This window comes from Acanthochromis polyacanthus, chromosome 1 (assembly GCF_021347895.1).
Source record: "Acanthochromis polyacanthus isolate Apoly-LR-REF ecotype Palm Island chromosome 1, KAUST_Apoly_ChrSc, whole genome shotgun sequence".
NCBI classification, from domain to species: Eukaryota; Metazoa; Chordata; class Actinopteri; family Pomacentridae; genus Acanthochromis; species Acanthochromis polyacanthus.
In genome coordinates, this window is record NC_067113.1 from 22,862,772 (window position 1) to 22,889,175 (window position 26,404).

At 39.1% G+C, this 26,404-nt stretch overlaps 3 protein-coding genes across 3 annotated transcripts; 1 reads left to right on the top strand and 2 right to left on the bottom strand.

Annotated features, from left to right (window-relative positions):
- Positions 1-8: 8 nt before the first annotated feature.
- On the top strand, positions 9-10,029 carry LOC110954440 (ribosome quality control complex subunit NEMF). The gene is made up of 32 exons (XM_022198974.2): positions 9-188; positions 312-380; positions 1,693-1,795; positions 2,128-2,253; positions 2,383-2,531; positions 2,638-2,705; positions 2,827-2,916; positions 3,003-3,076; positions 3,182-3,252; positions 3,351-3,426; positions 3,530-3,670; positions 3,826-4,034; positions 4,124-4,297; positions 4,378-4,441; positions 4,615-4,703; positions 4,796-4,899; positions 4,976-5,038; positions 5,143-5,255; positions 5,946-6,003; positions 6,114-6,172; positions 6,256-6,376; positions 6,453-6,723; positions 6,831-6,873; positions 6,962-7,011; positions 7,158-7,299; positions 7,722-7,799; positions 7,967-8,179; positions 8,381-8,416; positions 8,535-8,641; positions 8,724-8,767; positions 8,876-8,955; positions 9,711-10,029. Exons 1-32 carry the CDS (start codon positions 130-132, stop codon positions 9,786-9,788), a joined length of 3,222 nt encoding a protein of 1,073 aa, XP_022054666.1. The 5' UTR covers positions 9-129; the 3' UTR covers positions 9,789-10,029.
- Positions 10,029-16,386, bottom strand: LOC110954443 (kelch domain-containing protein 2). Its single transcript, XM_022198978.2, has 14 exons — positions 16,224-16,386; positions 15,300-15,575; positions 15,133-15,212; positions 14,921-15,038; positions 14,660-14,772; positions 14,208-14,292; positions 13,948-14,031; positions 13,677-13,757; positions 13,489-13,547; positions 13,047-13,156; positions 12,887-12,959; positions 12,713-12,800; positions 12,569-12,621; positions 10,029-11,582 (listed from the first exon to the last, which is right to left on the bottom strand). The coding sequence occupies exons 2-14, from the start codon at positions 15,555-15,557 to the stop codon at positions 11,459-11,461; spliced, it is 1,326 nt and encodes a 441-aa protein (XP_022054670.1). The 5' UTR covers positions 15,558-15,575; positions 16,224-16,386; the 3' UTR covers positions 10,029-11,458.
- Positions 16,387-17,278: 892 nt separating this feature from the next.
- Positions 17,279-24,359, bottom strand: pole2 (polymerase (DNA directed), epsilon 2). Its single transcript, XM_022198961.2, has 19 exons — positions 24,227-24,359; positions 23,193-23,293; positions 22,997-23,072; positions 22,338-22,415; positions 22,136-22,229; positions 21,944-22,018; positions 21,741-21,824; positions 21,566-21,622; positions 21,430-21,478; positions 21,250-21,322; positions 20,330-20,502; positions 20,159-20,248; positions 18,786-18,840; positions 18,625-18,684; positions 18,457-18,534; positions 18,167-18,275; positions 17,743-17,919; positions 17,557-17,624; positions 17,279-17,445 (listed from the first exon to the last, which is right to left on the bottom strand). The coding sequence occupies exons 1-19, from the start codon at positions 24,295-24,297 to the stop codon at positions 17,427-17,429; spliced, it is 1,587 nt and encodes a 528-aa protein (XP_022054653.1). The 5' UTR covers positions 24,298-24,359; the 3' UTR covers positions 17,279-17,426.
- Between the last annotated feature and the right edge of the window lie 2,045 nt (positions 24,360-26,404).

Sequence of the window (26,404 nt, forward strand, 5' to 3'; positions counted from 1 at the left end):
TGTCCTATCTGCACATGCTCGGCATTTCCCTGCGCGTCTTCCTTGTTGATGTTGCACCTGAAATGTGAATTTTCTTTTAATGTTCACCTTTTTTTTCCCCCTGTAACTTCACCCAGGTGTTAAGTCACAATGAAAACAAGATTCACCACTGTGGATATCAGGGCAGTTATTGCCGAAATTAACGCCAAGTAGGTGGTTTGTTGCTAGGCTAAGCTAACTTAGCCTCGTTTGACTATTGAAGCCACGGCTGTTGTGGATTTGTTTACAGATGTTGCTCAGCATTTCATTTATTCCGCCTGTTTCTTTTACAGCTACATTGGCATGAGGGTAAACAACGTGTACGACATCGATAATAAGACGTATCTCATCCGACTACAAAAGTAAGGACAGTTTGAAAACGTGTCTCTGAAAGTTTCATTGCACTGTTTCATAAGACTTGAAGCTCCAAAGTAAAGCAGGAATACCACAAGATTCATCCATTACAAAACATCCCTGCATTGAAACATGTAATTTTAATTAACTATGATAAGTATGAATTCTGATAGTATGAAATATAAAAGTAGTCATTATGCAACTTTTTGTTAAGTTGTTTGAGAATTGCAACTGATGCATTAAGAAATAAACAGCAGCATATTTACTAAAAAATATTTGAAACGTTTTTTTTATCGTATTCTCTATTTTTTTTAATGACTAATATGGCTTTATATATACTTAAGAAAGCATAAACACAGCATGAATTACTTTATTCAAATATGCCCTTTATTTAAACCATAGAATAAGTTTCTGTTGTTCCAATATAGGACATTTCTACAACAGAATGGGTAGCATTAAACTACCGAGCACAAATTCTACTGGAAATGATTATGGCAGATGAGAGTGAGGTTGTAGACTAGAAATCACAAATCAGTAACCAGTCACACGTCTGCAACACATTATTATTGAAGTTGTTGATGCTGCTTGTAGAATATTGTCTGATTCTCTCCTGAAAGGTTTGGCACAGCTGTTGGATATTTTTAAGGACAGTATCACGTTGTTGTCCGCCCAGAGCACTATATGGCAGATTGTTTGTTGTTGTAGATGACAAATAGAATTGTTGACATTAAAGTGTTTGACTATGGCTGTAAGTGGCATGTCAACATCCAGCATACGAACAGCTGATTCTTATGTTTCTCTTCTCATCTGTGGCGTTGTGTTAGTTGAATAAAGTTGCGTTTCACATCCCTTTTTATATTCTCTAGTCTAAGGAGTGTCTGTGTGCTGGTCATGCTATCTTCTCACTGTCCTTTAAAGCCACACCTGACTAGAGTGTTGGCTAAATCATTGGTCAAGGACATTTTTGTGCATAATTGGCTAAATGTCACCCTTTTCTAACCCAAAAAACAGACGATTTTTCCTTTTCTTTCTCTGAGTCAAAAAAGATCATTGATATTCTGTGTTTATATTTGTGTTTTCATTGTGAAATCTGACTCTGCTTAGTAACTGTTGCTGTCAGTTAAATGTTTGGTAAAAAATATCCCTTGATTTTTTCCCCCTGTGAAATGTAGTAGAGTACAGAGATAAATCAACATGGAAATAAAGTGCTGATTAAGTACTTCAAAACTGCACCTATGCACAGAACGTTAGTAAATGAACTTAGTTGCTTCCATCACTTTCAGTCAGGATATGTAACCGAGTGCTACATTGTTGTCTCAGACCCGACAGCAAAGCTGTTCTCCTGATTGAGTCTGGGACTCGGATTCACTCCACAGACTTTGAATGGCCCAAGAACATGATGCCTTCAGGCTTTGCAATGAAAGTAAGGACACCTTGATGATGTCATGTTACTCTGAAATACCATTTTTGTTTCATTAGGGCTGGCAAACATTCTTTATTCGTCTAACTGGAATGACATAAATTTTAATGTGATGTAATTAATGAAACCTTCTTGTGATAACCACACAGTCAAATCTTTGCTTTATTCCATGCCATCCATAAGCAAATGGATTCATGCAGTAAACGCCAACATGAGTGCACACACTTCTTTTCTCTTTCTTCTGAATCATATCTCTCACAGGTCAATGCTTGCTAATTGTTGAATTGGTTGCAGTAATAAAACTGAATCTTAAAGCAACTTTTCTTTCTCAATAGTGCCGAAAACATCTGAAGACGCGCCGACTCACCCAGGTTAAGCAGCTTGGGATTGACAGGATTGTTGACATCCAGTTTGGTTCAGATGAAGCCGCCTACCACTTGATTATCGAACTATACGACAGGGTCAGAAAACTGCACTTGAAGTGGCTTTATTTCAGACGCTACTTTAAATTACATGGATCACATCCAGCACTGAACAAATCAACCCAAATGAGAACTGTAACACTGATGCGTGCGTGTGTCCATTTTTAGGGTAACATCATACTTGCTGACCATGAGTACACAATCCTGAATCTGCTGAGGTTTCGTACTGCGGAGGCAGAAGATGTTAAGATTGCTGTGAGAGAGCGGTACCCCGTGGAGAACGCCAGACCCCCTGAACCCCTCATCAGTTTGGAACGGTAACCATACTTTTTCATGAGCTTGTTGAGTTTTTGGATAAAATGGCCATCCATCACAATTCAGTGAACAAATATCATAACTTACTTTTTTGTTGTCTTTATATAGACTCACTGAAATCCTCAGCAAAGCACCAAATGGAGAGCAAGTGAAAAGGGTCCTGAACCCTCACCTTCGTAAGTAGCCAGGCAGCAGATACATATGACTTTCTCCTCATTCCAAGTCTCCTAAACTTCTTTTATCATGTAAGAAACAAGACTGAACCACGTTTTGTGTCCTTTCCAAATGCATCTTTAGCCTACGGAGCCTCTCTGATAGAACACAGTTTGATAGAAGCAGGACTGCCAGGCTTTGTCAAAGTTGACAGTCAAGTTGATGCTGCCCAAGGTATAGTAGGACCATTGGAGTAATGTTTTTTTTCTTCTTGTAAATCTATTTTGATAATACATTTGATCCGTCTGGTTTTTTTTTAGTTGCACCTAAAATCCTGGAAGCCCTGCAGATTGCAGAAACATACATGGAAAAAACTGAGAACTTCAGTGGCAAAGTACATAAGAGATCTTTCATAAGCAGTCTTTATTCTGAGAAAAAAAAGTCCTTTGGGATTCTGAAATAGATTTGTAATATTCATTAACGTTTGTTTAAATTCCAGGGTTACATCCTTCAGAAGAGAGAAAAGAAACCAAGTTTGACTCCGGGGAAACCCAGTGAAGAACTGCTTACGTACGTTGTGTTTTGTCTAATGCATAATTAGTTACTTTAGAGAGTACTCCTGTTTAAATTATGCTTAGTAAGTTTGTGTCAATGATGCCTACTTACAGATATGATGAATTCCATCCATTCCTCTTCGCCCAGCATACGCAGAGCCCTTATTTGGAGTTTGATACTTTTGACAAGGTGAGGATTAGCTTGGCTGCATATTTCATTTTACTTCTTTGGTAAAGATTGAAATCCTTTTTGCTAAAGTGGCATGCTAATGCAATATTACCCTCTCAAACAGGCAGTGGATGAGTTCTTTTCGAAGATGGAGAGTCAGAAGATCGACATGAAGGCCTTGCAGCAGGAGAAACAGGCTCTGAAGAAGTTGGAAAATGTGAAGAGGGACCACGAGCAGAGGTTGGAGGCTTTGCACCAAGCACAGGTTAGCAACAGACGGCTTTTCAGTTTGTCTTTTTAAATTAATGTCTCACATACCTGCTCCTGCTTTCTCATGTATGTGTGTGAAACATTCATGTTGGTGTCGCTGCAAAATAGTAGCAGAAGTTTGCACCAGTCAATGGGTCTTGTGTGTTGCAGGAGGTGGACAGAGTAAAGGGTGAACTGGTGGAGATGAACCTGCCCGTGGTGGAGAGGGCGCTGCAGGTTGTGCGCAGCGCTTTGGCCAACCAGGTGGACTGGACCGAGATCGGCATTATTGTCAAAGAAGCACAAGCTGCTGGAGACCCCGTGGCATGTGCCATCAAGGAGCTGAAGCTTCAGACCAACCACATCACCATGCTTTTAAAGTGAGACTGTCGCTGAAGCTACAAACTTCAGTTAATCTTCCTGCTAATTGTTATATCATTTGAAATCCAACTGATGTATCACCTTTCAGGAATCCCTATATTTCTGAGGAGGATCAGGAAGAGGAAGAGAACAAAGACACGGTGGAAGAGAAAGGGAAGAAAAACAAAAATAAAGACAAAGGGCAGAACAAGAAGCTGCAAAAGAACAAGCCCATGTTGGTGGATGTGGATCTTGGCCTGTCTGCTTACGCCAACGCCAAAAAGTAGGTTTACGTTTAATGATTTAGACACAGAAATATGCTGTTGATGGAGTGGTTGACAGCTGATGGACTCATTTTTTTAGGTACTATGACTTCAAACGCACTGCTGAAAAGAAGGAGCAGAAAACCATTGAAGCAGCAGACAAGGTGATAAAACGACCTTTTCCTCACGGTTTTTGATTAATTGCACGATTTGCAGAAATCACTAGATTTTCTATAGAACATCTGTTATGTGCCCTATAACTGCTGGTAATGTAGACAGCTTTGTGTTTTTATTCAGAATTTCTGCTAAATGTTTTTCCAACTTCATGTCATTGAAGGCTATGAAATCTGCAGAGAAAAAGACACAGCAAACACTAAAGGAAGTTCAGACAGTAACCACCATCCAGAAGGCCAGGAAAGTCTATTGGTAAGACACAGTTAACTATGTGCATCTATTGAACTTTACATGCAACCAAGAGGATTCTTTAATTCCTTCAACTATCTCTTTCCTTTTGGCAGGTTTGAAAAGTTCTTGTGGTTTATCAGCTCCGAGAATTACCTCGTCATCGCAGGAAGAGACCAGCAGCAGAACGAGATGATTGTGAAGCGCTACCTCCGGACGGGTAGACCGACTTCCACGCACTCTTGCTGTAAACACATTTTAAAGCTGGTTTATCACATCATCTTTTGCTTTCTCAGGTGACATCTATGTTCACGCTGACCTACATGGAGCAACTAGTTGTGTCATCAAAAACCCTTCAGGTACATTTTCACTTTTGTCTTAGGCTGCGTTTTTCTGCTTCTAGTTCACTATCTTGTCATTTTTTTACCTGTTAGTAGTTCACCTCTCCTTCTGCTTGCTCCAGGGGATCCCATCCCTCCTCGCACTCTGACAGAAGCCGGCACGATGGCCGTGTGCTACAGCGCTGCTTGGGATGCCAAGATCATCACCAGTGCTTGGTGGGTTCATCATCATCAGGTGAGTCGTGACTACTCGGCAGCCTAATAAGTTGTCATCATATTGTGTATATGCGATTCATATTATACCTAATCTGTGGCATTTTTATAACTGTGCAGAGTAACTTACCGAAACTCTAACCTGATTCTTGTAAACAAATATCCACTGATTGTATCTTTGAGGTATAATAACCATGTTTAGTATCAAACATTTGGTAAGCTGATAACTGTACATTTACTGGTATTTTTCTTGGTATGGTACATAAAACAATGCAGAGACCCACTCATAAACATTGCTTCATAATCCTGCTTGAGTCCAGACACTATACTGGGTGCTTTTAACTAACAGGCACAGGAAAGAAAAGTATAAATTGATAATGATCATCAGCAAAACATTTGAATATGAATAGAATATTGATATAGTAGAAGTTATGGGCATTGTCATAAAAATATAAGAAATAATCTGGCTCCATTTAGTAGACACTCCATCAGAAGCACAATATAGAATCATTGTCATGAACTCTCTTTCCACCTTTATCCACCAGCTTTTATATTCAGTATAATTTATTTGTCAAAAAAAAGGCAAAATAAACAGAGGTAAATAGAATCTGGTTAGACATTTTCAATACATGTTATTGTACATTTTTTTGGCCTTGACACCCTGATGTTTTTTTAAATTAATTAATGGTATTTTGTGTATTTTTTTTTCCAGGTGTCAAAGACAGCTCCTACTGGAGAGTACCTGACCACTGGAAGTTTCATGATCAGAGGTATGAAACACTAGCATTCAGTTACATTAAAATTTAAATAAGTTTATCCAGAAACAGAATCATGATGACGTCCAAAAGAGGACTTCAGTTTTATTTTTTTTCCTCTCCAGGAAAGAAGAATTTTCTCCCTCCTTCTTACTTGATTATGGGCTTTGGATTCCTTTTCAAGGTAAATACCACCATGAGCAATAAGTACGTTTTTACTCTTTATCATTTTCAAACAACTTTTATGCCTTCTTCTGCCTCCTGCAGGTGGATGAGCAGAGTGTGTTTCGGCACCGCGGGGAGCGGAAGGTGAAAACGGTTGAGGAGGACATGGAGGATGTCACGTCCAGAACTGCTGAGCTGTTAGAGGAGGGAGAGGAGCTGATAGGTAGAAGGACACTTTCATTTAGTGTTATAGCTAAAGCTATATGCAGGTGCTGTAACTGTTCCTGTTGCCTTTGCAGGGGATGATAGCAGTAATGAAGATCAGGGGGAAGAGAAAACAGGAGATGGAGAGAGCAAGGAGGTGGGGGAAAAAATTGTGAAGGAGGACGATGCTGCTCATGAGAGGACTGCAGCAAATACAGGAGAGATGCTGTCTGAACAGAGCAACGTGGAGGAAGAAGGGCATAGAGAGGAAGACAGTGATCAGGAAAAAGAGATGAAGAATGATGAGAGTGAAGAATTCAGCTTTCCAGATACAACCATCTCCCTCTCTCATTTACAACCCAGCAGGTAGTAATGCCGCATATCAAGGAATAAAAAGGCCTTTACAGTTTCTACTTAACCGACACAATAGTTGTGTATATGCACATAATTAAATTCTCCTTTCCTATTTCCAGGAGCGCTCAGAACCCCGGCTTCAAAAAAGAAACCACCGCTCAGGTAATTACCTTCTCTGAGTCATTCAATCAAAGTCAAATCAAAATTTATTGTAACTTCTTTCACTGATAAGTTATTAATTTCTCTTCAGGCCGAGGCAGATTCACAAGGGAAGAAACACATGACTGCCAAGCAGAGAAGGTGAGGAACAAGATCCATGCAAAGCAAATCTTTCTTCATGTGAAAAGCAGATGAAGATGGCTGGTTTTTAAATGGCCTTTTTTTTAGAAGAACCCACATAGCCAGTCACTGATTGAATCCTCCTGTGCCTTTGTCTTCAACCTTAGAGAAGAAAAAAAGAAGAAGCAGAAACAAGAAGGCTGTGAGGCTGAGGAGAAAACTGACATTCCATTCAGTGGATCAGCTGTGGATCAGGGGTCCAAGAGTGGAGGAGGGACCTCACAGGCTCCACTGAAGAGAGGCCAGAAGGTAAGAGAGAAGGTTGAGGATGAAACATTATCTTTTTCTTTCCTTTGCTAAGGGTCAACTCCAGCGCAGCTTAGAACATTTATTAATAAATTATTTTGTTTTTATAAACCTTAGCTGGCAAAATCTAACTCTTCTATGAAACATAAAATTTAGACGAGAAATAAAATCCGAACTAAAAAAAATCAACAGCCAATAGGAGGCCATGAACAATAGCATCAGTAGGACTATACATGTTTTTTTCCATCATGAGTTACTAAAAAAAGAATGTAATGATTTTGTTAATTCCAGAATTGATGTGTATGATATGATGTAACCAAATCCACATGGTCAAATAAAACTTTTCTTGTCAACGGTATCATATCTTTCATATATTTATCATATTTTGCATTGTGTTGATCATGTTTCTTGTGTTGTCGCTACAGAACAAACTGAAAAAAATCAAAGAGAAGTACAAAGACCAGGATGAAGAGGACAGAGAGCTGATGATGCAGCTGCTTGGGGTGAGGATGAATTCTAAATAAAACCAAAAAACAACACAGCTGTGTAACCCTCAGCAAGCGCGACCGAGTGCTGCCTGTACACCAACATTGCCAGGATGCTGCTTTCACCCAACTTCAAGTCGTCTTCTGTCTCAATAAATAACGTTTCTGCTGCTTTTCTCCCATAGTCGGCTGGTTCCACTAAGGAGGAGAAGGATAAGGGGAAGAAAGGAAAGAAAGGGAAGGGGAAAGAGGAGCCCATCAGGAAACCGGCCTCTCAGAAACAACAGCAGAAACCTCGTAATGTGGAGGCAGCTGTAAAGAAACCAGAGCAGACGGGAGGCGAGGAGGAGGAGAGGCAGCCGGGGGAGGAGGGAGGTCCAGCAGAACAGGAGGAGAAGGTGGATGACAGGACTTCATGTTGAATTCAATAAAGAGTCAGAAATATACTGTTTGTCTGGTGATGTTCACATTGTTACCTGTTACCATATAGATTAAACATATGTGCATAGTATAGACTTCTGTATCTTTGAGTAACTCTTCACTACTTGTGAATTTTGTTGTTTTTACCCTAAAGTCATCAATGCTAACTTCTCTTCCAGGAAGACGATGTGGACCAGGACAACCCCGGAGCAGAGGTTGGTTTCAAGTGAAAACATTCAAATGTGTCTGTAATAGAACAAAATCTGTATTCCTTCTAAATTGCTCTCTTCAAAAATCCTTCATTTTGAATCGTATCTGTGTCTGTTGCTCCAGGAAGCAGAGAACCTGCTCACCTCTCTGACAGGCCAGCCTCACTCTGAGGACGTTCTGCTGTTTGCGGTGCCAGTCTGTGCGCCCTACACTGCCCTTTCCAACTACAAGTATGTGCAATTAACCTTTTTGTAAGAGATAGGGCAAAACAATGGAGCATCTGCAGGCTAAAGAGTCGTTTGTTTTCCACAGACACAAAGTGAAACTGACACCAGGCTCTCAGAAGAAAGGAAAAGGTAAGAATGGTCATCTATTGTGACACTCATGAAGCCTTTGCTTGATGTTTTCCCAGTGAAAAAGGAATTTTAGAATTGACAGCAATGTTCTGTTTTTGTTCTTAACAGCGGCACGCACTGCAGTATTAAGCTTCATGAAAGCCAAAGAGGTCTCAACCAGAGAGAAAGACCTGCTCCGCAGCGTCAAGGTAAACAATTTAGAACCGACTTCTGCCTATCTGCTGAATGGAAGGTTAAGGTTGTGGTGGAATTGTCAAAAAGATGTCCTATGTTGGTGCCTAAACATTTTTCCTTAACCTCGATGGAAAACATCATAAGGTCAAGGAAAGATATGCAGTAGAATTCTTAAAGACGTAAGAAATAACAGCAATGCTCAGAGCATGACTGCACTTGTACTACTGTTAATGCAACAGCAGATGTGTTGGTTTGAAAATTGCTGGCACAACATGTCACGACATCTTTTCTTTTACACACAGTAGACCGGTGTATCTGATGTCAAAGGAAGTATGCAAGGAAGGACTCAAGCACCTTTCCTTAGTTCTTAGAGGATTTGAGCAGCTCTGATCACAGCTGCATATTAATTATTATTTGAAGGTCATTTCACTTATTTAGAAACGTTCCTAAGCCAAAAACAACAACAAAAAAACCACAGCCAGGCTTTGATGCTCATTTGTAGTGCTGCAATGACAAAGTAACAAAGTTAGCAACCATAAGAAAAAATAATATGCTCTCAATAATTAAATCTATTTTTATTTATTAAAGAAAACTATCAAAATATTCAGATTCCACTTTATTATATTTAGGGATTTACATGAATGTTGATGCAGTTTTGACCGTTGAGCAGACCAAGATTTCACATTATCGCTGTCTGTTTAACCTTTTCTTAAAGTAGTGTTGCTTTTCTTGATGTTCCAGTTTAAACTCTGTCCCCTTTGTGTTCCAGGATTCAGATCTATCCAGAAACATGCCAGGAAAAGTTAAAGTCTCTGCTCCAAACCTGCTGGCTGCCAAGAAGAAGTGAGAGCTGGGTGAATACAGCACTGTCAAGACTTTTAATTTACAGTATTTCATCAGCACAGAACTGCAGTTTAATTCAGTTCAGTGACACTCTGCCAAGTTTCTTCTATATTTCAAACATGAGGGCTGCAGCTCGCTCATCAGTGCTGTGCCCTCATTTGAATGAGAATTCTTTTATTTTAAAGACTGATTGTATTTGTTGGTCAGCAACATGTAAATTAACAAAACTGAATATGAGAACACAACTTATTGGATGTGTTTATTTTTTTGAGAACAAATTATGCATTGCAATATGAACAATATGCATCATATCCTAGAATTAAAAAAAAGCAACATTATTAAGGGAACTTTGTGCAAACCAGGCAAGTACAAACAAAGCCCTACTGACATGAGGCATTTCAGTGCAACGTGGCTCAACATCCAATACACTCGCAGTATTTTAAGTTATTGATTAAATAAAATTCAAGTGCTACAGGAGCCACTTGTGACGATTTACAGGCTCTGAAAGCCTTTTTGAAAAGACAGAATCCACGCATTTCCTCACAAATATATAACTATATATACAAATTAAAAGTAACATTTCTGTCGCTCCAGAGTAGATAGTCTTGTGTAGCTTAAAACACTAGTTTTAGGTCTGTGAGAACTTAAATCATTCAAGATCACCCCAAGGATTAGTAACAGTAATCATTAGAAGAACAAACCACCTGTAACTCAGCGCTGCACTTGAAGCAAACCTGCTTCAGCTTACTTTGGATTTTGCACCACTGAATTTAGTGTTCGGACAATGATGGCATTTTGTGAGGAAGACCAGTGAAAATCTGAAAATCATCATCTGTGTTTAACATCATGCATTCCTTAAAAAAAAAAAAAAAAATCAGAACTATCCATTGCACTCTTGGGCATGCCTACAGGAAGAACCATAATCTTGGGAAAACTGCCAAAATTAGAGCCGAAGTCTGCTGCAATTCCAAATTCTACTTTTCCCCACAAGCATCAACACAATCCATTTAGTTTCTTTTAGTAGTCTTCCTGAAAAGCTGAAATATGAGTGGGGTTTTCTCTCCATGTATTAGGCTAAATGGAATCTTCAACTACACAGAAAAAAAAACATTTCATTTAAACAAAAGACCATCCATGTCTTTATAGCTGTAGTTGCCAAGAAAAACTAGTAATCTGTATAAAAACAAATCCAGTACAGTAGTACATGTTATAATATAGACAGAAATCCTCGCTGTCACATTTCAGCTACTCAGGACTGTTGAAAGAAGCGCCTCGGAAAGTGATTGTGAGCAAAGAAAGCTTAAAACAAAAACTAAACTAGAAGTAGCGCAGGGCCTCTGCTCTCTTGTATCTACAGCCCTAACAACAGTCTGAGCTTCACCACCACTGCTACCACACTCAAGGTCCTACTGGCCTTGAAAAAATGATGAGAAAATAAACCTAAAAAGGTGACAAACAGCTTAGAGAATCGCCTGTGAACCTTAGTGTGTCTGTCAGGACCACAGCTGTTCACTGTTGCTTAGAGACTTTTTTTTATGTACACAAGTGTCCACACACATCAGACGAATGCTCTAAAAGGACTACCTGCTTTGAAAGAAACACTCACATCTTCCATACATACATATTATCCTGTAATCCTCCAGACTGAATGATTGTGACTGGCCTCCTCTTGTCCTAGGAGCCCAGTGTGTTGACATGTGCCATTCTCTGTTTGAGGCTGTGCAGCAGGTGTTTAGGCAAACAGTCCCAGTAGCTCGACAAACGCTCCCTGTGCTGCAGAACAGTCTCCATACAGAACCTGGAGAATAGGGGAGAGATATTCAGAGACAGCCTGTCCTCAAAAGAAAAACGACCACATAGGTCGTCTGTACACGCCCGTATTACGACCGCATGTTATGTTTTGACGTTTCCGACCTCTAGCGGTTGAGTAAATATCGACACTCCGGTGTGTCAGCTGAAACGTCACCATGAACAAACTTTTAACTAACACTATCCCTGTCCCTATCCCTAACCTTAACCATAACCCTAAACCCGTGCTGGGAAAGTGAGAAAAAAGCCGTTTCGCGAATTAAATCCCGTAAAGCGTTCCTTTTCCCCGTAGGGGCGCAAACGTTCATACGACCGCATAGGTCGTATTCCGGTGCACGGTGCAAACGACCTATGCGGTCGTATGAATTTGAGGACTTGTTGCCAGAGACATTAAACTCAGCTTCAAGTGTTAAAAAAAACAAAGTTTACATTATATAGAGCTTGGCTTTCTGTCATCTGCCCACACCTTGTACACGATCGACCATTTTGAAATCCTGCCACAAATTTCAGATCGGCAACATTTGGGAGCAGTTACAGCGCTTTTCAAATTACTTTTGAAAAACTGTATTGTGCACCTTCTGTGACTCTGGTGAGGACACGGTGTGATAACATTGAGCTGGGATATTTAAATGGTGTTCAAGGATAGAATTTTAAAAGTTCTGTAGCTGCAGAAAACAAAACATTTGTCATTACAGTAACTCAGTGGTAGCTGACTGAATCTCCCAACTTCATGCAGCAGACTGAAACAAGATTAAGACCTTCAAAAACAACAAAAAGTTTTTGCAGCCCAATTGCACTGAACTGCCATTTTGTGTAGCTAGCCTTAACGTGGAAGATAACCAGATATTAATATTTATTGAGGTTTGACAAATTGTCCCTACAACACACAACAAATCACCGACATGGTCCTTGGTTCGCAGATTTGTCATTCGTGGTACAAAGTTTAAGTTACATTATGCTTCTGTACAAACTCACCGAACTAATGATTTGGGCTGAACGTTGAAAACCAGCAACTCGTTGCTGTGAGCCTGTCAAATTTAAAAAGGAAAAAAAGTCAAATGAAGTAGAAAACAAACTGATTGGTGTAACTATGAATTAACTGTACAATGTGCATCTTACAGCTCTGTGATGAGACAACAGGTTGTTGGCACACCCTCCAAACACAAACACTTCTCCATCAGGACCAGAGCACGCCGTGTGCCACAGCCTAAAATACACAAAGACAATATCACATACTGTCTCCATTTACACTGAGCTGCAGAATAATCCAAACGCACAGAACCAGATACCTACCTCGGGCTTCCTGTGTGACTGTGTTTGAAAGGCTTCCACTCGTTTTTGCTCACACAATACAGCCAAGCATCGCCTGAGAAGCAAATAGAGAATATCTCTATGAGATCAAGTGTAAATTTGAGATGGCTGGTAGCGACTCGAGGTCAAGTGTTGGACTCACTCAGTGTTTCTTTCTCTGTGGTGAAACCTCCAAATAAGAAGATGTGGTCTGGTGACACAGGAGTGAAAGAGTGCCAGGACCGGCCCACAGGACCCTGCTGGGGAACGCTCCTACAGCAGAGCAGGGAGAGTCAGGGGAAATATTAGAGCAGGAAAAACAGGAATGACACAATGCTGGCAGGTTGAGGAAACATGTTCACAAAGTAGATGAGTAACTGTTGGAGCATATTAATAACGGAGCTGGTGTTGGGTGTGATTCCCTCTTTGTTCATTACATTAGGACGCAAAAAAGTGTGTGTTTTTTTCAAGAACTGAACTGACCAGAAACCAAATCAGTAACCTCATGAATCTGCATGTACAACTAGTGTTTGCTCTGATAAATGGATCCAAAAGCTTTCACAGTATGCGCGAGATCACAAAACACTATGAGGAACTAAACTTACATTTCATGCCACTCCCATGTGTCCAGGTCAATGTAGTACAGATCATTTAGTCGAAAGTTCTGTGGTCAAAGAAGATGCATTGGGATTGATGGCCAACAAAAAAAAAAAAAAAGTACAGGAATGTAAACAGCATTTCGAAAATGCATCACAAGAGAAAGTGAATGAAATTTCCCTTTCCTCCTGTCTACCTTGTATCGTCCCCCAAACACATAACCTCTGTTGCCAACTGTAGCACAGGCATGAGCTGCTCTCGGTGATGGAGTATAGCCCTACATCAGGACAAAACAAGACAGAGAAAATGTACAAGATGACATGTTTCATCAGAATAGTTTATTGAACATTAGAGCTGCCGGAATTCTGAAAGACAAGGAAGAGGCTGTTGTTTGCTCCTTGATGGCGAGATGCCTTTGTGTGTGTGTGTTTGTGTGAAATTATTTGTGTTGAAGTTGGTGTTGTTACCGTGGTGATGGGCTGACTCCATGTTGATGTCTCCAGGTCCAGGATATGGATGTGGTTGTTCCAGCCTCGTCCAGGGCTGTCCCACTGTCCCAAATACGTAAACATTTGAATCCATGAATAGACTGAACTTAAATTTACCCCCCCCCCCCCCCTTTTTTTTTTAACTAGAATTAGATGGAAGTTCAAATCTACACTAATTCAACTATGAAACACCTAAAAATAATTGTTTATCATAGGAACAGGATGTTTTGTTTACAGACCACAAGAGAAGACGATTCGTCAAATTCAAAAGTCCCTCGAGGACATCCCTTTGCTGGGTAACCGTAGCCTCCAAAGAATATTAGTCTGCCAACACATAATATAAGAAACTCATTAAAAACCACCAGTTAATTCCTTTTTTTTTTGCATTTTTTTTACTGTTTATTAACAACTCAAACTATAATAACAATGATATAAACAAAGAATAATTCTTGATGGCCACATTAGTGCATTAGATGTTTATTATGTAATGCCATTTAACACTCAGGACATCCAGTTGAATTTTTTTTAACACTTTGTGACAAAAACACATTTTTCTTAGCTGTCTCGAGGCTGTTTTGCTCTGCCCCTTTTTAGTAGAGATTTGTAAATTAATATTTCTCGACATAAAGCACATTTGAGTTGACATTTTGTTTCAGAAAAGCTTATTTATCATCAGACTCTCATCCCTCACCTGTTCTTCTGAACCCAGCACCCCAGTTTGTCCTTACACGACGGAGGAAGCCCTTTAAGATCCCTCATTTCCTCCCACTTGAGGCTGGGAGCTCTCAGGGGCAGGCGATAGATCTACAAAGCACAGCACAGAAAACAGGACTTCTGAAAGATGATCAGCACAAACACTAACAGGCCTCGAGGTCTGATGAGCAAACATGATGCCACCATTGGAAAATAACAAGACGATAGGAATTTGCTTTTTGTAACAAACAAACTTTACCCTGTTTGTGTTTCCCCTGGCGTGATGACCTCCAAAAAGGTAGAGGACGCCATCAACGCACACCCCGCAGCTACCTGACATCGACGTGTGCAGGTTACCACCAGCTACATGTTTTGTCCTGTAAAACATCCAGAACAGTCTTTTGTTTATCTGCTTTGTGTTAAAAAAAAAATGTTTACACAGAAACCATGATAATGCTTTTATCTTCTTACCACACTCCTGATTCCATGTTGTATGTCCAGACCTCATTTCTTGGCAGATATAAGTCAGAGAATCCGTGGTTTTGAGCATTCTAGCAGAGAAAGAGGATGTAGTGTAATTAAGAAAAATGTGGAGACTGTTGAAAAATACATGAGCGTAATAACATTTTTACACGTACCTTGTATCCACCCCACACATACATGATGTTTCTATCAACCACTGCTATGTGACCACTGCGCTCAGCTGGGGTGTCCAGCTCGAAGAATTCAGATGCCTCAGGGTCCTCCACCTCCTCGTCTTCCTCGTCCTCTTCCATATCAACATTTCCCACCCAAACAAATATTCCGGCTTCTTCTTCTCTATCTGAGTCGTTGTCATCTTCTCCGGCTGGAACATCTCCCATGTCTTCCTCCATCTCTGCCATTCTCTCTGCCATGTCAGTCTCTCCTGTCTCCTACCAAGGTAAGAAGTGAGAGGAAGAAAAAAATCATCGAGGTTAGCGGTGATAGGATTATTCAGTTAACTAATTTGTTTGTCCAATAACCAACAGAGAATGACCCACATTCATAAAAGAGGTCGTCAGGAAATGACAAGATTTTTTGTGCTAGTCATGAGAAAATAGCAACACATGAATTTCCTGTGGAAGGCATATAATGTTTACTAGCTCTATACCTTCGATATTTTCGTTTTTGGTAAAGTAAACTGAGCATGTCTGAGGACAGTAGGTCATGTAACGGTAGCTGTTGCACGATTACTGCTGACCTATTTTGCTAGCTTAACTATTTAGGTTAGTAAGTGACCACTAGCGGTTAGCATAACGTTTATAGCAAAGAGAAGACCAACAAAAGACTTAAGTTTTTTTATATATTTGATTAAAATGCCATGTACTACGTGGCAGCTAACCCAGCTAGTATGCAAACACCAGCTGTTTGGTCGTTCACGTGTGCACAACCGTTAGCAACATAGCATTTGTAAACTTGATAACAAACACCCTAACAGTTGCTAGTAAGTAGCGTCATAAAATCAGATTTACAACATTAATGTCGAACATTAACATTTAATTGGTCAGTGCAATATGTATTCGCACTTGTCATTGCGTTACCTTAACAGATGTTTGTTGTTCTGCAGAATTCAAAAGCAGTCTGCCATTTACGTGAGGTCATCACAAGTATTCTGGGGGCCCGACCGGAAGGAAGCGACTACTCATATCCGCCATCTTGATGAGGTCAGAACAAAACGAAGTGGCCTTTTGCAGGGAAGAGGTGCACTCGAATATTTATTATATTACTAGTAACTGCAGGGCTGCCAACTCTCACGTTTTGGCCGTAAGACACACGCAACTTAGTCCCTTCACACGCTCTCACGCCACACTCCAAACATCACACAGGCAAAAAAAACCTTCCAGTTTGCTGTTATGGGAATATTTAACCTTTGGGGAAATCCAGTTGACGTTTTTACTCCACAGAAAGCCAGGTTTGTGAAAATCCGGTCCGCATTTTCCGTCCTGCACGCTCCCCAGTCATTGTGCAGCTGTCAGGCTGCACCTGTGTTTGAAAGCCTGGGCAGATGCCCGGGCAGTGGCGGATCTTCCGGAGGGGTGATCTGATTGGCCACCCCATTTTTTATTTTATTTTAGTTGAAGACCCCTGCTCTACTGGATTGCAATTTTTTTCCAACTTTCTAACAAGTTTGTCTAGGTCTCTACAGATGTTTTGGAATTTTTGTTTTGAAATCCGACCATTCTGTCAGTTTTTGTCCTTGCATTCAAAAATCAGTGCTTGATTCAGTCAACCGACAATGTTGTGGGCCAGTCTAGGCCAAAAATGCCAGGGCTGATTTTTTTGCCCCAGTCCACCCGTGATTATATTACTACTAGATTTAAAAAACTTAAAATTTGTCAGCTGATGTATAGAAAAAAAAAGAATAAACTCACTATTAAGCTATCCAGTGAGTCCCAAAAACTATAAATAAAAGCATTGACAGTCCTTACCTGTTTACCCATTTGTATTAACAAATCTATTTACAGTCCCAATAAATCCCAATTTGGCACTCTGTAATAAGTGCATTTTTATACAAACACTCTGCACTATACCCTTTTTGTTTTCCAGGGAGTTTGTGCAAATGAGAGTATAATAAAAGGTCAGAAAGTTCAGTAGCTACAAAGAATAAAACCTTTATTATTCATGACAAAACACATAAGCACAGATACAACGGTTTGATTACCACTCAATTTTCAACATCCAGTATCATACAAAGGCAATGTACAAAGCAAATGAAAACAGATCTTGAAAATCCAAGTTTTTCTTTACAGGCCTTGAAGTTTGCTGTGAAGACACACAAACAAAAGTTTAGTATGAAAATAAGTGTTTATAGATCAGTTATCAGTACTGAGTAACTCAAATAGAAAAAGAAAAAACTTCAAAAATATGTCCCACCTGTCCTCAATAGTTCTGTTGGATGGATAGTACACCTTGAAAGTGAAGCCACTTCTTGGGAATGATCCCTGCAGAAATAAATGAATAACGACTTATTAATAAATGCCAAAGGTCTAGCTGCAAAGGCATTGTTTATCTATCAAAGAATAATTTCAGCCATTGATTCAGATTTCTTCTGTTGCATACCGGATTGACTGAAAGGCAGTCAGTGTTTGAGATGCTAAAGGGGTCGTATTTGTCTGCAAAGACGATGACATCGGGTACTGGGTAGATACGCAGGGAGTAGTCATATGCCCAGAAAACAGGACTGACATACAGAGGCAGCGGAGTCAAGTGACCCTGTGAGAGGATAGTTTTCACAAACTGGGAGAGAGGAAGAGAAGACGGTTTATTGACAGAAATAAAAATACATTTTAACATTTTAACACATTTTATTGGAAATATAGCCACACATTTCTGTAACAATATTTACAAACAATTCCTGGCATTTACAACACTGTGCAGGAGTGCAAGTCAGCCTCTGACAACAGCAAATTACTACCGTGCATGTCTTTCTTGAGAGGACTTTCACTTAGGTGTGAACAGGTTTTTCAGAAACACTGAAACTCACATGGTTTGGAATGTCAAGATTGTTATTTGGCAATCGGACGCAGTTTCTGCACATCTTGTTGACCAGGTCCTCTCTGATGACGACGATCTCCTGGGTGCAGTACTGGATCCTGACAGAGAAAAACGTGCAATCACAGTAAAAATTCAGTTTTCTAGCAGTGACAGTGACAAGTCTGGACACAATTTCCGCTAAGTTTGAAAACTAAACACAATGTCTATTTGCATGTAAAACTACTTCATATTACACTGAAACCCTGATCAACCAATGTCAAAGCCACATATTTGTTTTACCTGCATGGGTTTGTTGTGAACACAGAAAACGGCACCCTCTGTCTGAATTCCTCCGTAATGTGGTCGGCCAAGGGAGGCCTGAGGGAAAAATATTTAACCACATTTGTCCACACCTCTGAGTGAATATCACAGAATGATGTTAAAAGCCAGATGTCTCTGAAGGATTACCTTGGCAGGATGCTGCCTGGACCCGGGTCTTCAGGACCAGGAACAAACACGAAGCGACTACTGCAGGTTTAGGATGAACATATTTATGTCAAACACACTGAAACTGAAATAGTTAGGAATAATCTTGAGCAGAACAAAATGCCAAATCTATTGAATCCTACCTGCTGTGGATGCTGGGGTATGAACATATAGCATCAGCAAGAGCCTTCAGTGATTCTAAAGAAAGAATATGTAATTCTATTCATTCTGGCAGATTTTAGTCGGAACAATCATTAATGTAGCTCTCTCACAACTGGGCAGATTTCTGGCAAGTTAAAAACTTTAGCTCGCTGTTATGCAGTATGATTAATGCCACAGTCTATAGTGCCATCATAGCCACTATAAATTTATCACTGTAGTAGTAATAAATGTGACTAAAAGTGTATTGTGCATTAGCGAAACTAAATTTCTTCAGCCCTCCAAGACGCAACGTCATTTTTGTCATCTTACTTTCTATTCATATCCGTTGCACCAAGTAATGCTGTGTTTGGCTGAGAGATTACATCCTTCATTCATTACCTACTTCCTATCGCTTTTGTATTTGAAGTGCATGATTGAATCATAGGATTATTAGCAGAGAGCAGTGGAAATCTCATTGATACTCCTTTTTTCATTCAATCAAGGCATGTTTGAGGGCGCTAGCAAGTGATGATTAAAACACTAAAATAAAAGTAGACAGTGGATGCGGTGCGCTACGTGGGAAATGAGGAGTGGCCGCCTACACAGATTAACTAATCTCTTTTTCTGTCAACACTGATGCCATCTTGTTTAACCCCTCATGTCGTCCTGCGGGTCAAAATTGACCCGTTTTAAAGTTTGAAAATGATGAAAAAAAATAATTTTCACAGTGAAACTTCTGATGTCTACATTTTCAACATTTTTGGGAAATCTTTGAACAGTTTTTGGTGGTAAAAAAGAAATGCTAAAAATGTTACTTAAGAACATTCACATAAAAATCAACCAAAATCCAGCGAAATTCGCTGGATTTTGGTTGATTTTTATGTGAATGTTCTTAATGAAAATATTAGAAGTTTTACTGATATACATGTAATCACTTTAGATATTTTGAGGATTTTTTTGGGAAGATTTTTGCTCATTTTTTGAAAATATTTACAAGACTTTTCTTGCCAAATTTGGGGGATTTTTGTTTTAAATAAAACTTTTAAGGGAAACTTTTAAGGAATTATTAGAATTTTCTTCCTGAAGGTTTTGCAAATTTTCAGAAATTTGTTGAATTTCTTTGCTGAATTTTTGGATTTTTTTTCAGACAAGGAAACAATATTTTTTGTTGCCTGTAAATGAAGACAACAGGAGGGTTAAGGAACTTTAGTAGAGATTTCAGGGCTCATGGTAAGTTCGACCTCTAGATCTGGTTGTGCCAAAATACAGAATAAAAGGTGTACTGTGTGTTCATGCAATGAAATCACAGTATCTGTCCAACTTTATGGACCAATTTAAAAGTCTGTTATGAGAGATTAGAGTCCAAAAGGCTCACCTTTGAGTGATTTAATCTGTGTTTTCCCATATGGGGCAGAAGAGAAGTTTCCACAGAAAATGAAACAGGTGGGAGGCATGGCAGCATATCCTGTAAGAAAAGACAGACTGACAATATAAGTGTTGTCTCAAAAGTGCGTATTCTTGACTTGTAAAGTCTGCAGCATAAGACCTGAGAACATGATGTTGAGCTTTTCCATCACTTCGACGCTGTCCAGCCAGACGTCAGAGATCATTACAAACATGGCGTCTTCGTTCTCCTCTTCCAGCTGCTTGAGCTTGGAAGAAGCTTTCACTGAAGTGGTGGATGGACCCCCAAAGAAGTTCAAGTTGCCGTAGTATGCCCTGGAATTTACACCAATGACCGTATTGTGAGGAAGCAGAAATACTTTCCAGTGGGACTGATTACTGCAAAGGTGCCCTGATTCCAATCATGCTAGTTTGGGACAAGCAGCGGCAAAAATCAATCACTTTCATATTTTTTTTTCCAGTGTGAAAGATATCTAAAAATTTATTCTAAAATCGTGATTCATATCACATTGCACATCTGTCAACAATAATGACATTTTTTGATTTTTTTGCATTTCGTTCAGCTGTACCTAGTCCAGAAAATAAGGTTGGATTAGCCTTAAGACTGAAAATGAAGTCAAAGAATTCATCCCTTACTAAACGGGAAAAAATGTGTGAATAACTTAATGCTTAAATTAAAGCTGAATTAGTAGAATACTTTTAATTGCATGTTAAACTGTAATTGTAGTTATTCTTCACAGTCTGCTACTGAGGAGTGCTGATCATGCTGTCAGATTACATCATACATACGTACATCATTAACAAGAATCTCTGACTTCACTACGGAAGTAAATATAGAGTTTATGCCTTCATTGGCATCATCAATATATTCATGACATTTTTACTGACTAGCAAGAAGAACAAGGTTACGACTTCATGGATGTGACACAGGATGCTCCGAACATGCTCATCTGCACAGACCAGACTAGGCTTGATTCACATCTCACCTCAGTCTATAATATCAGGATGCACATCTTGCTATATTGACTAAATGTTTGTTCAATCACCATTTAACCCACTGACCTTGTAGCTGATGAAGGCTCTGTTGGTGGGAACCCGAAACCATTGACGTGGAACACAGAATCCTCATACCAACCTGTAGGATAGAGGGGAAAACTCCACCTCAGCAACAGACGTGTAGCATGTGGCTGCCTATTTAGTTTTCTTTACTATAGCTGCAGAAGGAGTTGAAATGAATTTTACCTTCTGCCAGCACAAAGCAGGATTCTGTGTACAGCCCGTTATGAAACTGGTGAGAATGGCGCTAAGGAATGCATTATGTTTAAAAGCCATAAAAAGCACTTATTGCTGACGGGCTGCCAAACAGATGAAAGGATATTGCTTTAGACATGTCCAGTTGTACTGTTCCACTTGGGTCCTCCAGGTAAAATTTACCCTAAAAAATGTTTAGAAATGTTTTAGAGAGCAGATACAAAACAAATTTTCTGACAAACTGAATGGAAAGACACAATTTTTTACGACTTTCAAAGAAATAGGTAAAATCGTGAACTCACCTCTTTCAGTTGTGTGATCATCCCAAGTACGATCACCTCTCCCAGTTTAGCTGTGCTACCGAGCAAAGCTTCGATTGTCTTCAACTAGAAAACAACAGCATGAGTAGTCGGCCAAATGCAAAAACAGTAAACCAGGTGTGCAAAAAACTACATTAAACACATACTTTAAACCGAAGCCATAACACTGGTTTCAGATTCTGTACCTGAAATTTGTTCTGACCCTCTTCAACAGCAGCTCCTATTGCTGGAGGGGTGAAGAGTTCATGCCGATGTGTACGCTACAAAGAAAATGATGTCTGTGTTAATACAACATGCAAACCACACATAGTAGAAACAGCAGCAAAGAGAGGAGGTCAACTCCTCTGTGGTGGAATGATGAGTCAGATCTTACTGACCTGTTGTAAGATTGTGTAGCGTTCCCTAAAGAGTTCAGCTTTGTCTTTGGCCACACCACACAGACTGGGGGCTGGATGGCTGGTCATACTGATGCTGCATGAAGAGGGCAAGAAAAAAACTTTTAAAACTTAGCCTACAATCATAGGTACCAAGGAGGCAAATAATTGTACTTCTGTATCATCAAAGTGATCATTTACTCACGGTACAAATTTCTTCTTCTCCACACTGTAAATGTATCTGGGCACATCAAAGGCTCCAATGATGTTGAAGACATTATCTCTAGAAGAAAGATCCCAGAAGTAAATTTTAGACTACTGCACAATAAAGTTGATTATATTATATTATACTTTAAAATGTCGGTGTTATGTCATGATTGCATTATTATAATATTACATAGATTTGAGTTTGGTCCATGTATTTCCAGCAAGCAACTCTAACTGGAAGGATTTCTAGTCCAAACAGCTTTGTCTGTGCACTTTCTAATCCACCTCCTATCATTACAGTGAATCATCAAGTAACTTTTGTCCATATGGAATCAGTGAAAACATCTAGTCAATTAATGTAATGATATATAAGAGTGGACTAAAATGTTGAACTTATCTATCAAATTCTGAAAGCCAGTTAATCATTACAGCCTTTATAGGTATAATTATTGTTTGTTAGAATTAGAACAGAACAGAGAATACGGTCTTGAACCCACATACAGAAGTAAAGTCATAAGCACACTGCACACAACAACACTGATAATGTGAGTATGCTAAGTAATAGGACAACATCCCACAATAAACAAAATAGTAAATTAACCATAACACAACAAACTTATTAAGAAAGAAAAAACTGCAAGTTGCAGCCTCACTTACATGGTTTCATCACAAGACTGAGTGCAGTCCTGCACAGCAACTTCCACCACGGACAGCTCGATCATACTGGAGGACACTGTTGGAAAACACACAACATTCATAACGTGAAAACACTTCAGACAAATACAAATCCGCACACAGCAGACTATGTACTGAACACACAGTCCCTTGTAGAAACCAGCTGTAATGTACTTACATGGCTGCTTTTCCACCGCATCCAGGACCCGTTCAATAACATCATCAAGTTCAGTGTGACTGACAGACTCCAGCACTTCTACCAGGTACCTGCTGGCTTCACTGGAACACAACACAAGTAGGAAACATGGCAATCTAGACAAACAACAGCCTAGCCAAGTTAAATCATCATTCCTTATGTACTTAAAAAAAACAGCCATTGAGCCAAAATACAAAGTAAAATTGCTGGTGTGAGTTTACCAAACTAATTATTAATATATCAATGTCAGGATCCCACTGTGCTATGAACAATGCAGGTTTACCTATCCTGCAGTTTTCCACTTGTCAAAACAATGAATGTAGTTCCTACATTATGTCAGAAATGTTGCTAATGCATGACACGTGATTTAGGGTTACATTTTAAAGTTTCCAACCCCAGGATACTTGCAAAACACATAGTAGTTTGTTTTGACATACTAAACCCATCCGTTATTCATGTTAATTACTGTGCAGTTTTCAAACATAAACAAGGAAATTAGAAATGCTTATTAAATACAGCCTAAACATCAGACACAATAATAATAATTAATGCCTGTAATTCTAGGAAAAAATAAGTAATTGTCATGTCTGATCATGCTTTAAATTCCATACTTTTCTTTGGTCTAAATTATTCGATTCGGAGGGGGAAAAAAATCACAGGCATACCTTTGCAATCACAACAGATACGAGTTCTGTGTATTTTCACATTATGACTGTTTGACTCAGATAAAAGCAGCTGTCCATGTATCTAAACAGGGTCATTAGTTTTAGACAGAAAATGATTTTTTTTGCACACCATATGGCCTCAGAAGAGCACACAGCATGAAAAAAAAAACTACACAACAGCATAACATCTATTGTTTGTAATCAATAGTGTAAATTTAACAGAGTTTTGACGGCGGTCAGCTCGTTGCTGCCTATTGAAGTGTCTGAAAACACGCTGTTGTTTTATCGAAGGTTTCCGACATCAGCAAAAACAACTTTAGCAAAGCAGCCGTGATAGAATTTAATATTTACGGTCGCAGTATGAGTCCTCTCATCTTGAAGCCAGCGGACACTTTTGCCTTTATTTTCCGAGCCACCTCCATAGTTAATGTTGTCTCCACTTCTTCTTCTGTTTGCGCTCAAGCTTTGGCGCTAAATGTCAACTTCCGCGTATGTGTCGTCACTTCTGTTGTCGTCATAGATACAACCAGACAGTCTATGGATACAATCTATGCTTGTACTGTAGCCTGTCCGTTGTCTTTTAGTTCTTAAACTAAAACTAAGTTAAACTTAACGAAAACAAAATCCAATAAAATAACATAAAATAAAATAAAAACTGCAAATATGCAAACTACTTTTAAAATATGCAAATGTATTGAATTTAGCACTTTGAGAAATAAAAAGGGCATTACAGATATAATTTATTATTATTATTTACTGTAAATTTACCACCTGAACTGCCTTACAATATTATTTTTTCATAGCTCACCATCTGATGTTTCTTTATATAACATTCTACACGATATACACAATCACAGTTTGTTCTTGTACACACACACACACTGACAGACATGTATATATATTTAAGCTGATATTACTTTGACTATTTAAACTCTGTTGCACACCACATACACACCTTAATGGCAACAGTATTCGGTCACGGCAGTGACCTCTTTCAGCTGAATAATTTGTCCTGCCTCACTGTGAAAACAGTTAACATAGGCCTACAAGTTGTAGGAGTTCTGCTGAACCTACAACTGCACTCTTCTGGACAACAATGTTGTACATGGTCAAGTGTCTTGTGTTTAAACTAACTTTAGATGTTGTACATGAATCTGTTGGAATCTGTTGGAGCTAGTACGGAGGCTCAAATCCTATAATGACCCTTTTGTTTACAACCACTGTGAATTTCACCTTTGAAATCTGTTGATCTTCTTGTGCTTCTTCATCCTGATGCTGCTGTTAGCAGCATTACAAGTGTCCTCTTCTGCTGCTTGTCGACCACTGTTACGTCAGATTGGTTAGCCAGCAGCTGCTTGTCAATGTGAAATTTGAAGTCCCACAGGATTGTAGCTCTGCTGTTATAAATCGCTTTCATTGGTGTGTCCCATTGGGACTTTGGGACTTCTGACACATGCTCAGCACAGATGTTCCTGTATACTCCCTCAGCCTCTCAGTATACACTGTCCCAGCTTGTATCACAAATAAACTACTTTTCTCTGATCTCAAAACAATCCAAATGGCTTAATTTGTGTATTAATAGGGTGGATCTGGCAACTATTGCTGGCATCTGTTCAAGTTAGTGTTATACTATTAAAATTTAATCAGGTAAGTGCAAAGGCGTGGAGTGCATCTGATTAATTCTAACACAAACAATATTAAATTAATTCAGCAAACCTGGCATGAATACAATCAATGCACCTTTTTGTTATTCTCCTTGGAGAAAAGTAACCCTGGTATTCTACAAACTGCTGCATCCCCAAAGGCCAGCTGTAGTCTCCATCTGCATATAAACAATTAGGCAAAATGGCTGGGATGGATTTTAACATGTAAACAACCACAATGGATGACACATCTGCTGTGCTGAAACCTCAGTGTAACTCAACATCAGAGTTAAAAATCACTGTATGAACTGCTTTAGATTTCATAATAATTAAAAATATCCTGACATTTAATTTAGTCTCTACATCCACAGACTTCAAATTCATCTCACTGTAACTGGGAAAAACATTGTTTGTTGCTGCTGATTTTGTATTCATTGTGGTAAAAAATTAATAAACAAATAAATGCTTAAATAAATTGCTTTTAATTGGTTATTCTAACAGAATTATTTCTGCATTTTTATAAAGATTAATCATCTGAAGTTCACTGAATGGAAATTATTCGGGCAAAAACTCACAATTAAAAGCTTCATGAATTAGTGTGTAAGAATTTTTTTTTAAAAGTGTTTTACTACAAATCACATTTGGAGACCCGGGGTATCAAATTAAGCTCATTAAGGAAAAATTATTTGATCCTGTTTTATTTCACAATAACAGACTTTAAAACTCCAGTCTTCATTTATCTGTCAAATCATAATAAAATCACAAAAGCTACAATTAACTTTTTGTTGTTGAGTTTAAATGTGGTGACATAATTAAAAAATAAAGAGTAAACTTTAAAAGTTGTTATATATTTTTCATTTGCGGCATTCTGATTGTATTCTGAAAA